This window comes from Anser brachyrhynchus, assembly GCF_964034855.1.
Source record: "Anser brachyrhynchus genome assembly, chromosome: 5".
Classification (NCBI taxonomy): Eukaryota; Metazoa; Chordata; class Aves; order Anseriformes; family Anatidae; genus Anser; species Anser brachyrhynchus.
The window spans coordinates 39757569-39771860 of NC_137699.1; the positions used below are offsets into that span (position 1 = coordinate 39757569).

General features: G+C 38.0%; 1 protein-coding gene across 2 annotated transcripts in view; it reads right to left on the reverse strand.

The window, feature by feature from the left end:
• Positions 1 to 14292, reverse strand: part of BAZ1A (bromodomain adjacent to zinc finger domain 1A) — a 61574-nt gene that overhangs the window by 36411 nt on the left and 10871 nt on the right. For both annotated transcript variants that reach the window (XM_080593175.1, XM_080593176.1), the window contains 2 exons: positions 4268 to 4411; positions 395 to 496 (listed from right to left, as the gene is read on the reverse strand). In XM_080593175.1, the coding sequence (XP_080449301.1) occupies positions 395 to 496; positions 4268 to 4411 (246 nt within the window). The remainder of the gene's footprint in view (positions 1 to 394; positions 497 to 4267; positions 4412 to 14292) is intronic.

The following is a 14292-nucleotide window of genomic DNA, read 5'->3' on the forward strand; positions in this document are numbered from 1 at the left end:
TGCCACCTTCAACACTTCAAACCAGTATCATTGTAACACAAAAAGATTTCACAATGCCAATATTTAATAAATGTTACACAATAGAATTCTCAAACTTTTTCACCTCCTTCAGTCACACCAGTAGGGACAGGTAACATTAGCAATAGCGGGTCTCATCCTTATGCCAGTGAAAGCACAGATTTGAAAAGAATTGGTTTATGCATTAAAACTAGTAAAGCTTGGAACCCTTAACACAGAAATCTCGTGAAACACAGTAGTTTGTTCCAGTGTCTCTAATTAATAATTCTAATGTATTATCATAGAATGCCATTTTACATCAAAAACGTCTTCTCAGTGATACAACTCACATAGTTGTTGTAGAGAACCATTTTAACTTTCATATACTAATTTTTACCTCAGCTGAGATGCTTTAACAATAACAGATTCATACAGTTCTTTTTTAATAGGCTGGACTTTGTATTTGAACAAAGAAGGATCAATTATGGCTTTCTTCTTCCTACAAAATGTTAAAGAAAAGTTAAGTTAGTTACAATCACAAAATATTTATTTTTATTCTACATGTTATATGTATTTGTATACATACACAGAAGACCACTTCAGAATACCCAGATTTAACAGAGACCATTGGTACCAAACTGGACCTGTTCACTCCTGCCAACTTTTCTGCTACTTGTTTTAAATCAAAGTCAGTAGAACTGCCAGAAACAGGAAAGAGAAAATTTTGTGGACTGTACAGATGATTTGTTGGGATGATCAATTTTGCTCTTCAGGATGTCAAACCCATCTCTTCATACTTCTCAGAGGTTATTTTGAACCACTGGCAGATACAAATCATATCAATCCTTTGATTGTTTTGGCATCGTGACCACTTGACCCTGCTGTATTATATTCAGACAGCATAACCTTAAGGTAGCCATTACCACAAAACTACTGAGACAGACTAAAACATATTCAGTCCAGGACGTGACCATCTTGATATCCAGTCTGAGTCTGGCTGGAGCTACCTATATGCTGCAGTAGTCATGGAACTACAAAAATTGCAAGGGAAAATACTGAGGCTTAGAGGATCAGGAACGCATCTAAAACAAATGCTGTCGTCCTTTTGGAAACAAGGTAGGGGAGTTTCTTCTTCTCTTTGACTAAAAGAGCATTTGGTAATGCAAAAAACTCACTTGGAGAATGCCAGCTATATGACACAGTTTGTTCTATTTGGAACTCTATTTTCTGGAATCTGACAAAACCTTCAACATGCAAAACCAGCCACTTGAAGATTGGTAGCAACACACTGGTTATACCACTCTGGGGACAAGACAACTGCAGTTAGAAACAAAATCCTGACTTTGAACATTTTGGTGAAGGCTTTAAGCTGCCTTAGAGCCAGTACTTCAGTTTTTCCTTACAGTAGGTGGTAGACTTAGACCTACCATCACTATTATTAGATTCAGGATGAAAGAACAAATGAGAGAAAGAAAATAAGAATTGAAGATGAAACAAGATTAATGCTACTGAAGATACTGTATAGCTTTATTGACAAGCCATAACTATACCTTTTAACATATTCTTTTCATATTTTTTTTCCCCAAATAAAGGCAGAAAACTAGGATGAAGATCATAAAAGAAAAAAAATCAGAATGGTGAGGTTCCACTGGCATTATTTCCAAAAAACTCAGTTACCTCTGTTTACATTCCCAAATTTGGGAAAACAATTAACCATTCCCCAAAATAAGGATGATACAACCACTTCAGATTGAATAAACAACCAAATTCACTGCCACAAACTAGCTGGCAAGCCAGTAAGATTTTCTTCTTCTAATATTTCTGATGTTGTTGATGGTTCACATTACCCATAGTCCTTCCAGAGGGAACACCATGAATTAAGTGCGGCTGATATTGTATATAATCACCAGTACAAGCCCCTCGATCTCCTGTCTGCTGCTGACAGGAAAGCAAGAGTTCAGCCTTACCATTAGCACACTGTGACAGAAGTCTAGCAGTTTGAGGTATGAACACGGCTATTGTATCACCACCACTATTCTCCTTTGTATCAGAGGATTCCAGGCCATAGCATCAACAATTTAAGAGCTAAGAGGACTGCTACCTTTTCCTTTGTAACTCAGGCCTTGCAAGGCAGCCTGTTTTTCTAAGTACAAGAGTGAGACTGTTCTGGCCTCTTTCTCCCCATACAACCTAAGCTTTTACTGCAGAACACAAAAAAAAGCCACCAGGAAGTTCCCCCGTTTCTCCCCCCGAATACTTGACTATTTCTGCCCCAAGCAAACGCGAGTCGGGTCAGAGAAAGGTTGGGATCTCTAATGACATCTATTTTCAGTTAAGATTCTCTAGCCTTACAGATTCTTTAGGAAAAATATTTGCAGATGGCCCATCAATCTGTGCTGTGCTGTGCTCCCCTCCCCCCCTCCCAAATACACCCAGCATCTGCTGCACCATTGTTTGGAGGCACTGCAGCTTTGCATGGAAGGTGGCTCTCAAAACCTGGGGATTTGTCTGCAAACGGAGGCTGAACCACAGTCCGAGTACATCGAACGGACATTGGTCCCAAGGCTAATAGCATCCATATTCTCCACATCCAAGATTCCCCTCAAACAACAAGATACAGCCTCGCAAGGATTAGATCTGCTAAACCACATCATCAGTAAGGGTCAGATGCTAATATACAAAATCCGACAACAAGGCTCTACTTTCAGATATTATTTGCCAAACCTGCAAAACCTATTTTCTAAGTTGCATATACCCAGAAACTAATCAAAATGCTAATACATTTGTTATTAAAATACTAGCTCAAAACTTTTCAGTAGGCATTTTAAAGCTGTAAGATGCTTACACTTTAAACTCATAGCATACTTTTTTTTTTTTTTAAGAAAAAAGATATGGCACAGAACAGTGCCTCAAATATGTATTCTCACAATGTCTCTTGCTAAGAGAAAAATTGTTTTTTCCTCCCTTCTCTGCATTGCCAAAATAAGTAATCAGGTGGGTTAAACCAAAGACTGAGAGCATAAGACTGCCTTACTGACAGCTCCGCACACATTAAAATGACAGCAATAAAGTGATCAGTCCTGCAGTCAGCTCTGTGCATGCCTGCAATATTCCAACAACCTCCTTTCAAATGTCATATGCCTTGTGGAAGAGAAAATGCGTTAATTTTCTCGAAGACGTAGGACCTCTTCATAAACAACTTGAACAATGCCTTCAAATGACAGGAGAGAATTAAAAATATATATAAATTAAAAAGTTATCCCACACTACTTTCTTAGCCAAGTGAGGAGTTACACCTTAGTTATTCAAGGCATGTCAGGCCATGGAAGTCTTAATGCAGCAATCAATAGCAGATTAACTTCTGCATCCATGTGGTATCTCAAAGTCTGTAACAGTTTGGGTGAAACCTGTGTATTGCTAGATACAAGACTGGGGCCGCTTTCAAACACTCCTCTTTCATCAATATTGTGCTTGCGAAGCCCAGAAATCTTTCCTCTCAAAGTGCTATGATCAGCTGGACATGAACTCAGTTACTGGTCAGTAAAGGGATATTCCAGTTTTAACACTCCCATCATAGAGGCCAGAAGCTCTCTTAGTCAATGTTACTAAGCTACTGCAGCATATACACAATTCCTTGATACAAGATGCATGCTTTTTCATTGCACCTAAAATTATAATCAAATCAATGAAATACAATGGTACAATATTTACACACACAGGAAAAAAAAGAAGAAAGCTTTATAGACTTTTATATTTTGGACAAACACATGACTACTATGAAAAGACTTTTCACAGTTATAAAAAAATCACGTCCTCTAAGGCAATCTCAATTTTGAGTCCCATTATGGAATATTTACAGATAAAGTAATACATCATGCTAAGTAGTACCGCACTGTAGAACTGCAGAATATAACCACATTTTTCAGAATATAGCAGCGCAGGTTCTGTACCACAGAGAGGACCAGTGACAGGCATACATGGCTCTTCCACCATCTTTCAACAAAAACACTATCATTCCAAACTGATTAACAACAATTATTCTGTAGGTACTCAATTTCTAATAATACACAGCTCCCTGGCTAATTATACATGGCACAACTGGCATGACAGCGTAAGGCACCTGCGAATGTTCAGCTTGTCACTTGCAAGCTGTCTGAATACTCACAATCCATACAAATGGAGCAATTTGTTTCAATCAGACCCTGCCACATCTGCTTTAATCTCATTTCCACCCAACCCTCATGCTTTTTACTGTAAAAGTATCATTTACCCATTTTGTGCAGAAGTATCATGCATTTCTGAATCATCACTGTCGCTGATGACAATGGTGTCCCCGTCAGCACTGCTGACATGGCCGTTCGCCATGCCGTTGTGATGCGCTGGAGCAATGACTTCCAAAATCTTGCACTGCAACCTGAAATAAAAACACGGACATTTAGTACTGCTGAAATCTTTCACTAACGGAGGAAGTTGAAAGTTACAGCAGCTGTTATTTTAAGACTACACCTGTAACTGAACATTATATTATCTACTGAATAAATGCTTAAGAGTCTTGCACTGAAATACTAGGTAAAATATTCATTTCATGAGTTCCATCTAACAAACGAATAAACTCATCTGCTTACACAGCTGCCACCTTCACTAACCAGTACAAAATTTCAAGTCATTGGCAGAATTGAGTAAACTTAGCGCCAAAATGAAGCTTAAATCAAGTTTGAAAAAATACATTAAAAGTTAACGTGTTACTTTACAACCAGACACCCCCAGTCTTTTACATTTATTTTTGTAACAATTAAAGGAAAGCAAAAGACTTTTTAAATAGCAAAATGTTTTTACTTGTAAGAGATCATGATCTACCGTTGTTGATGACCTAAATAAACAAGGATGAAATGATCATTATGCATCTAATCTTAATAATGGCCCATTTATCTGCTGACACATATTAATGCTCCATCTGGCATGCACACAATTGACAAAACAAGTCTATCCCTTTGCCATCCTGAATGTTAGTTATAAAAAAAAAGACAGAATTAACAATATATCAAAAAGTATAATTAATCGACACTTAATGCTGGATAACTACCATAGCTGATTCTTAACCACTTTCACCCTTTCCTGGAGTTCCGTGGTTCATATTTTTTAGTTTAATCTCCTAAAGCCCTGTCTGCTTCATGAAAATTAACCATTGCAGTCAATGGATGCTGTCATATACTACCACTAAAAGCTCAAAAGGTCGGGGAGGAAGAAAACAATGATTCTCTTCTTCTAGGCACCAAACACTACCCCTTGAAATGAATAAGAAAGAACACATGAAGCACAGGACTTGAATTAGCTTGGCATCATGCCTAAATATGAAAAAAAAAAAGCTAAACCAAAAGAAAAAAAAGTCTGCAACTTACAAATTCTAAGGGCCCTTCTATCTAAACTGAACTACGCACTTGCAAAAAGGAAAAAATGTGAAATTATTAAAATATTTCTTCAAACCAGCACTTCTTTCTGAAAGTGAATAGCACTGTCCAAAAACCTGCACACAGAGAAAAAAATACATATGGGCAGAAGGAGAAAAGTTGAAAACATTAAAGTACCCTAAGTCACATTCACTTGTTAATTTAGCAAGGACCAGTAAAGCAGTTAGTGCCTGCAGGTGTTCTCCCCAAACCTCTGTCCAACAGAGGGAGAGCTCCAAGATGCTCCAGAAGGGTATGTCATCAAATAAATAAAATCTATTAACATCCTTATGTATTCCTAGAGTAAAGACAACAATATGTTTAATTATCCATGGGGACACCAGAGTTGTCTTCGTGTACAGTCAGCTTGAGTCCATCAGACTTATTAACCCCAGGCACTCTGCCATTTAAATGCAGCTGGCCCCATTTCCAAAGCTAGCTGGTTTTGGTCTGGAAGACACATTTTCCTGATGAGCAGAGCTCAAGTTAATTAACTGTGCAAATCTAAACAGGCTCCGCATAAAGAACCAAGAACCAAGTGCACCCGACTACGTAGCACAGACAGATCCTAGTGGCTGTTCACAACGTAAGTTCAGGTCTAAGGGGGCTTAAGGTCTGGCCCATCACCAAACACTGCCTCACTCCTAAAAGAAAAGCCAATTACGTCAAATACCCTGTTCATTACAGTATCTTGTTTTTCCAATATTTAGAATATGACAACCCCCTTCCACCAATTCATACTGAATAATATGGAGTTGAATGGATGGCAGAATGTATATCTGGCTGTTTTTTAAAAACAAAAAAAAAATTTACCAGATTAAAAAAAAAACTTATTAGTAAAACTATTTCTTTCATGTTAGGAAGTATTCTTCCTAGAGAGTTCAGTACAATTTTAAAACACTTAATGACTTCCTAATGGAAAAACAATCAAATGCATCAATGTTTAAGGCTACTTGCACTTGTCCATTTTTCTAAATTGTTTACTATTTAAACACCACTAGAGGGAGCGCATATACACTGAATTTGCAATCACAGTAAAAACAGCCACATGAAAGCTTAATCACAACCTACACTACCCAGTGCCATGAAAGGACAAAGAGTCTGAAACACACATACACGAATCAATCCTCCTGGACAAAGGAGATTTGAATATTTAGTCACAGAGTATTTTACCAACACTTAATTCACCTGTTTATCCATCAAACAGCCCTGTAATTTACAGGGGATCACATCTTCTCTGAATAAAGAAATTATACATTCTATATGCTTGATTCAGTAAGTAGTAAAATACCCCAAACAGCTGCTTTTTATTGTTATTATTAAGCAGGGAGAATACTAATGGAATAAGCTAACACAGAAAGCAAGTGACCCTGCTTCCTCTATACCTTCATTCAAATCATTACCTAAAATCTTTGGGGAAAGGAATCAAATGAAACACAGTACCCAACTCAATAAAAGCATAATCCAATGAAATTTAATGGCTAATGATAGACAGTAAAGAAAGCAAAGCAACCATTCCTTCCAGCACTAAAGAAACAATCTACGAATGAAGACTTATTTTAACCTTGTTACAGTCAATTCATGGCTAGTTGCAGCTAAATTCCCTGGACAAAGACACTCCACTTATAATGGGAATGAAGGTCTGCTGCTTCAAGAACGTGAAACATTCCTAGAGTTCATTTATAACACTTCTTATTTTATATCATAATGCATATAGAAGAGCAGAGTTGAAAGCTGAAGCAAGACATCCAGGTGAAGTACACTAACTTAAATACTTTCTAAAAAGGATACCTTAAGATCTTTAGAGAGCTTATGTCAAAGTCAAACAGATCAGATTAGATCTCCTCTTGCAGGAGAACACACACAGGAAAAAAAAACACCAGAAACAGTGCAGTTTACTTATGTTCAGTACGCCTGTTTCTAAAAGTTACATGATGATAAGCTCTAATTCTAGCCACAGCGACATTACAAGTTGGTCTCAAATCCAGCTACCTGCCATCACAGACAAGCACTTTATGAGACCATTGATTGATCAGATTGTAATTCATCAGATTAATCAATTAATAAGATGTAATTTTAAGAGCTTCTTATGAATTTCTAAAATAGATTACTTCAGTACCTTGAATTATTCAGAGTAAAAACCTTTTTGCAACTTCCCAACCTATTTTTTAACATGTCCAGTTTCAACTCACTTGTTGCCACATAACAATCTTTAGATCAGCCTTCAGTTGCTTGCTCCAATGTATTTGAAAAAAGAATCTTATTCAAGTCAAGGGAAAGATTATGGGAATTAAAGAGTATTGCCAAATTAAGAACTGGGAACCTCATCCTAGAAAGACAGCAGCATTAATTTTTTTTTTTGTATATACACACACCACTCAGTCAAGTAGCACTTTCTTCAAAATAACAATAAATACTGTAAAAAACTTACTGTCACACTAAGTGAATCCCAAATGTATTCAGAGTATGAACAGATAAAATGAGAATAAAGCCATCATGAACTTTTACACAAGAGTCCCAACAAGTCTAGCTCAGAGAATGACAGACAAAATCTAAACCAGAAGGATCTAGAAAACAACTACTCTACACTCAAACAGTTCTGCATTCTCTTTCTGCACTACAGGCTGATATCAACAACAGCATACAGGTCCCAAAGATGGCCTTCATGCTCACAGCTTTAGTTTTTGCTAGTCTCAGAAAACAAGCTGAGGTCTCTTTAGATAGGTCAAATAGATGTTACAGGAAAGAGGAAAGGTTCCAATAAATGCTTGGCCTAGATGATTTATTTTTTTAAAGGAAGAAAAGAAGAAACAACACAGGAGCCCAACAGTTTTAAATAAAAAGCTAGAAGACAGATCACTAATGGTTTTTTTATTATTATTTTTTGTTTTTAAATACCAACACACATCTGTCTCTGAGAATAAAAAATATCTATTGATTTCCGTGAATTTCAGGTAAGGCTGGTGAGCTGCACAAGTAGAACATAACAGACCCTAACAATCTAAGAGTTCTAGAGACCTCAAAAGAATACAGTATTCAACACTTCCATGCTGTAAAACATAATCTATCTACATACAGAGGTAACAAGAACTTGCTGCAAAACAAATTAATTTTAAGCATATGCTTCATAGAACCATCAACCAACTCATCAACCAACCTGAGGTCCTTCTCCTCAGGGCTGTTCTCAATCTATTCTCTGCTCAGCCTTTATTTGTGCTTGGGATTGCCCTGATCCATGTGCAGAGCCTTTTGCCTGGTCTTGCTGAAACTCATGAGACTCACCCACGCCTAGCTCTCAAGGTCCCTCTGGATGGTATCCCATCCCTCCAGCGTGTCAACTGCACCACACAGCTTGGTGTTCGCAGCAGACTTGCTAAAGGTACACTTGATCCCACTGCCCATACAGCCGACAAAGTCACAACACCAACCCTTGAGGAATGCCACTCATCACTGGTGTCCACGTGGAGATTGAGCTGTTGACTGCAACTCTGAGTGCAACCATCCAACCAATTCCTTATCCACTGAGTGGTCCATCTGTCAAATCCACTTCTCTCTACATTGGAGAGGCATATGTCATGCAAGACAGTGTGCAAAGTATTTGACAAGGCCAGGTAGATGACATCAGTTGCTTTTCCCTCACCCACCAATGTCGTAACCCCATCACAGAAGGCCCCTGAATTTGTCACACACGACTCACCCTTAGTGAAGTCATGTTGGCTGTCACCAATCACTTCCTTATTTTCCATATGCCTCAGCATAGTTTCCAGGAGGATCTGCTCCATGATGTGCACTTAAAGCTGTACAGCTACAAAACTGTATTTTATTTTTTGAATTCCATATGAACACCTCTGTAGTCATATTGTTCTGACACTGAGACAGATGTTTGGTGCCTATGGAGGCACAACAGGCAAGAGATACCTACTGGAGCCTGTGGCGCAAGGCATGGTTACTCCAGAAGCAAAACTCCATCAGTCTCTCTGAAGAATGATTCTGGGATGTATTTTGAAGAGCAACTTGACACAACTAGCAGAAAACCTTAAGGTAGGACTGAACCTTGTCATTCCCAGAAGAATGGTAAGGATGTGGCTGACCGAAGGTATACAAAACCAAATTACATCTTCAGCCTCTGACTACTGCTCCAGGAAATGCAGAGATGACTTAACACTTTGACAATGCCAGAAGAGGGGAATTTTCCCGTGCCATTACACCTTTCAGCCACATGTTTACCGTGGTGCTTGCTTTCTGTAGCTCTGGCATTCAGTATAATTTATTAATTGCCATTAAATTGAATTCACTTAACTGACCAAAAATAAACCTAATCCAACATGAAGAGCTGGGTAAGTGTGTTTCATCAGCTACTTCCAGTGGCTCACTGAAGGATCTGATGAGAATCAGAGTTTTTTCTGAACTCAAAGGCATGTACACAAGCCATTATTATTTCAGGAACAAGCAGGTATTTCCACTCAACTCTGCTGAAGCAGTGGAAGAACACAATTTGAAGAGGAGAAAGAAAAGCTGCATTCCCCTAGGTAGCCGGCCAGTAACAGACATCACAGGATGTCAAGCTTAAACCTTGACCCTGCAGCTATATGCAGCTTCACTTACTGAAAGTTCTTCCCAAATGCTCAGTAGACCTTTATGTGAAACCAAGTTTGCAGTTACAAGATCGATAGGAGGCAGACCATTTCTTACTGCCCACCAAGTGTTCTGCACAACAGCTTTTGATCTGTTTGATACTACATGTTGCTGTCTTACAAATAAGGGTCTGACACTCTGGTATGTCCCCATTTCAAGTCAAAAATCAAGACCACTCTTGAAGGCCTAGGTGAGTAATAAAGGTGCCTCTTGAATGTGTTACAATAAATGGACAAAAAATCCCTTTGAATACAGGACATTTATTTCTTGGATGCAGAGCTCTGTTTCAAACTGGGGGGGGAATACTTTGATGCCTACGTTTAACATAAAGAAAACAACAATTAATAAGTCAGGAGCAAAAGGAAATTCACTTTTTAAAAACATACCCCTAAATGAAAGTACAGCTAGTGTTTCAAATAACAGAATTATAAAAGCATTTTTTCCAATACAGCAAAACCACTTTGCCTGCCCAACATTTGCTTCACAGTATTGCACTGATTAAAAAATAAAAGTGAGAAAACAACCAAAACCTATACCTTAAAATTATACAGTTATATTAGTAGGGAGTGTGTGCAGAAATGAGAGCTGACAAACTGGCAGCAAAACTAGTTTTAACACCCTTTTGATAACTTGTAAGAAATGAGTTGCAGGTTCTCTCCCACATATCATCATCTCAGCTTCCATTAGTCAACTACAAATATATTTATTAGTCAACAAATACAAAGATATTTATATGCCAAAGGACTTAAGGGCATCAGAAAGTGAATTCCTTAAACATGATTTTTCCAGTCCAGAAGTTGAGTGATCCTTAAATGGCAATGCTAGAAGTATGCAAACTATATTTGCTTTATGAATAAGTAAGCTGCTCTCCAGTACTGTCAAATATGCTATTTCATAATCTTCGCATTAACTTTGCTACTGGAACTCAAATTCAGCTTTTTTAATTGAGCAGGAAACTTTTTGTATGCAGAAGTTTCTTAAATCTTTCCAATACAAAAATGCACTATAACTTTCTAATTCTACAGACATTAACTCCAGTGCCTCTGCATCCAGCCAGCTTTGAAAACTATATATCAAAGTAGAAAATATATCAGTGGACTAGCAATTGAATTAAATTCAGGTAACTCATTACAACCTGAAGGCTTTGGAAGGCACTTTGCCTTTTACTTCTCGGTGGGCTTACCAACTTGTCCTAGCTCTCAGCAGTCAATTACATGTATAACCATGTATAATTGCCAGTTGTCAGGTCAAATGAAAAAGTTCAAAAGTTAGTTATAATCACCTTCTACCATGCTAACCCCATATCAACTAGGCATAGTAATGGTGGAAGCATGCTACCGTAGATCCCAGTTAAGACTTACAGAGAAGAAAACAGTATGCAAGTTTTTAATTGTCCGAACGCAGTGGTTAATCCATGATGAACAGGCCCAAAGCATTAGGACACTAGCCAAACAATCAATGACTTTAAAAAGTTTCACTGCAGACAAGGTTGTTCCATGATTATCTACATTTCCTGTAGCTTAGCAGCGGCCAATACCAGATCATTCAGAGCAGAGACGGTATATCAGCCTATACCTCAGATGTAGCAATCTTTCTAACAGAGAACATCTATCTACTAGTTCTGTAAATTGTGTTCATTTTACAAATACTACAATCTCTTAAAGCATTCTGGTATGGCTTCCTTACAGACACCAAGCAAGTATTCTTCTGCAGCGGTGTCATCTAGTTGTCACATTAAGTGAAAAAATGCATTCCCTTTTTATATCTTTCACATTCTACATGATTTTTTTTTCCTTCTTATTCACTACCTCTAAGCAACCTATTTCAGTCTGCAGGTACTCAACTTTTTAATTAGGTTCCATACTAACTGCTGGATGACAACTGGTTGTCCCTCAACCCCAGCAGGGAAGGGAGCGCATCATCCCCTAAGCTTTTTTTTTGGGGGGGGGGGGGGGGGGGGGGGGGGGGGGGTAATCAAAGAGTTAGTAAAGTAGTCCAACCTCAAATCTCAGATCTCTTTACTGCTCCAGCCAGACTGCAAACTTACAGATTAGTTAACTAATTATCACACTGCTCACTTGTTTACCCTAATAAAGAAAGCCATTATTTCTTTTAATACCATTAAATCTCAGAACACTGATGATAAATCACATCTGGTTGTTTACACATGCTTTAAATCTAGTTTTTCCCCTGACAAATTAAAAAACACTGCTGACCTCAAGCAGAAAAAAACAGGTCCTACAGCTGAGAGAATCACAGAACTGTAGGTTTTATTTGGTTGCTATTCTGTCTACTAAGGCATTCACTGATGTTATTTCAGGTAGGCTTTCCCATACCACAGAAACTGACTCCAGATTCTAAAATACTGTAAATCACTTTAACAAATTTTAAGCACTAATAATACAACATGGTACTAAGACAACAACAAATGAACAGATTGCTGCAAGATATGCCATTTTCTGTGGAAAAACAGAAAAGACAGACTAGTACATATGGGTCTTAAGCTCCAGTTCTGATGTGCAATAGGAGGCAATTCCAGTGACATGATCAACGTTTATCCTTCTGCTTCAATAGTGTGAGCTAAAACACTAAATAATAATAATAATAATAAGCTAAACTGCTTATTTTAAATTTGAAGGGACAATGGTTAACATGAAATATTACTGTTACCCTCCCCTCTCAATAAAATATTGATAATGACATGGAAATTATTCTATAAAATGCTTTCCATAAACAGTAATTTGACATTCTAAGTTAACAGTACTTAGTGACAGCTGTTTTCAATGCGTTGGCAACTCAAAAAATTTGCACCTAATTTGAAATTTTCTGTCTATATTATATGATGTTTTCTGACTGATATTTCAAAAAAAAGTATTTTAGGAAAGGAGTACTAGGAAAACGTTACACAACTCTTAGATTCAAAGGTAAAGAACTGTGAGTACCTCCTTTTTAAAGCAGGGCACAGCTGCCACTTTGGAGGAAAGTCAGCCCACGTTTCGCCAGAAAAGCTGAACACATACATACATACAGACACACACCAGCCATTTTTAATCCATACATCATCATTTAAAGAGTTAAAGAGCAAGGAGAATTACCTCCTTGTTGCTTCTACTAGATTACCAAGTTGCATACCTCACTTACACTGACTGCCTGACCAAGCCACACCATAGGACTCGGGGCTCTCTCTGCAATTTCTTGTTCTGGTCGATAACGACTGTTAAGGCACCAGGCATACCAAAATAACAGGAAGGACAAAATATCTAGCAAACTCTCCAAGTTCCTCCTACCAGACCTCAGCAACAAGGCAGAAGCAGCCAAATTCAAAACGGAGCAGTGCAACAGAAGGCTAGAAACTGTAAGAGCCTGAAAGGGACCAGTAATGTCACTGGGGCACAAGATTCTGTAACAACGATAACACACAGGTAGAATACAAGAACCACAAGTCTCAGAAGTTGTCTTCTGCCTACCTTCTCGACAAAGCACCTGTCTTCTTACCCTTCCAGATCACCTGTCCATTACTTACTGTCCTATAGACTGCTTCTTGTACTCAAAAAATATGTACATTAAGCCAAAACACTAACTCTTCTCATCTTTGGGTTCCTGTCCATTAATTTTGTTCAACATCTAGAAAACCATATCAAAGTCATCCATCCTACAAGAATATTACACGTGCAAAGTTAGGAATTATAAAATATTAATACTTAAATTCCTTGAGCAGCCTTTATTTACCCTTGGTTACACAAGCATCGTGGTATTAGTTTCATGTTAAATGATGCATGGAGCTCAGATAATAAACAATCTCCGTGTAGAAAGATTCATACCTAAATGCAGTGAAACAGTTTACAACAACACTATGAAAATGAGTTCTCATGATCTGCCCAGCTCTGTTGGTCTGATGCCACTTTACTGTAGATGGACTGTGACCATTTTTGCAAGAAAAGACCACGAAACCGTAGCTAGTCAGGACAAAGACACCAATCGCTTTGTTGAACAGCAGCGCTATTTACAAGTAATGAGTTGGTATACTTAAACCCCAACACAGTCCTTCAAAATACAGGTCAAAGTCAACTGCTAACTGGGCAGAAGAATAACTACGTCTCACCTCCTCCCACCTTATATTCTTTAATTATTTATCTCCAAGCATAAAAATCCCTCTGCAGTACCATGTTATTTGCACTGTTTCCTGAAGTTAGTATTGAAGACCTCCTAGCTC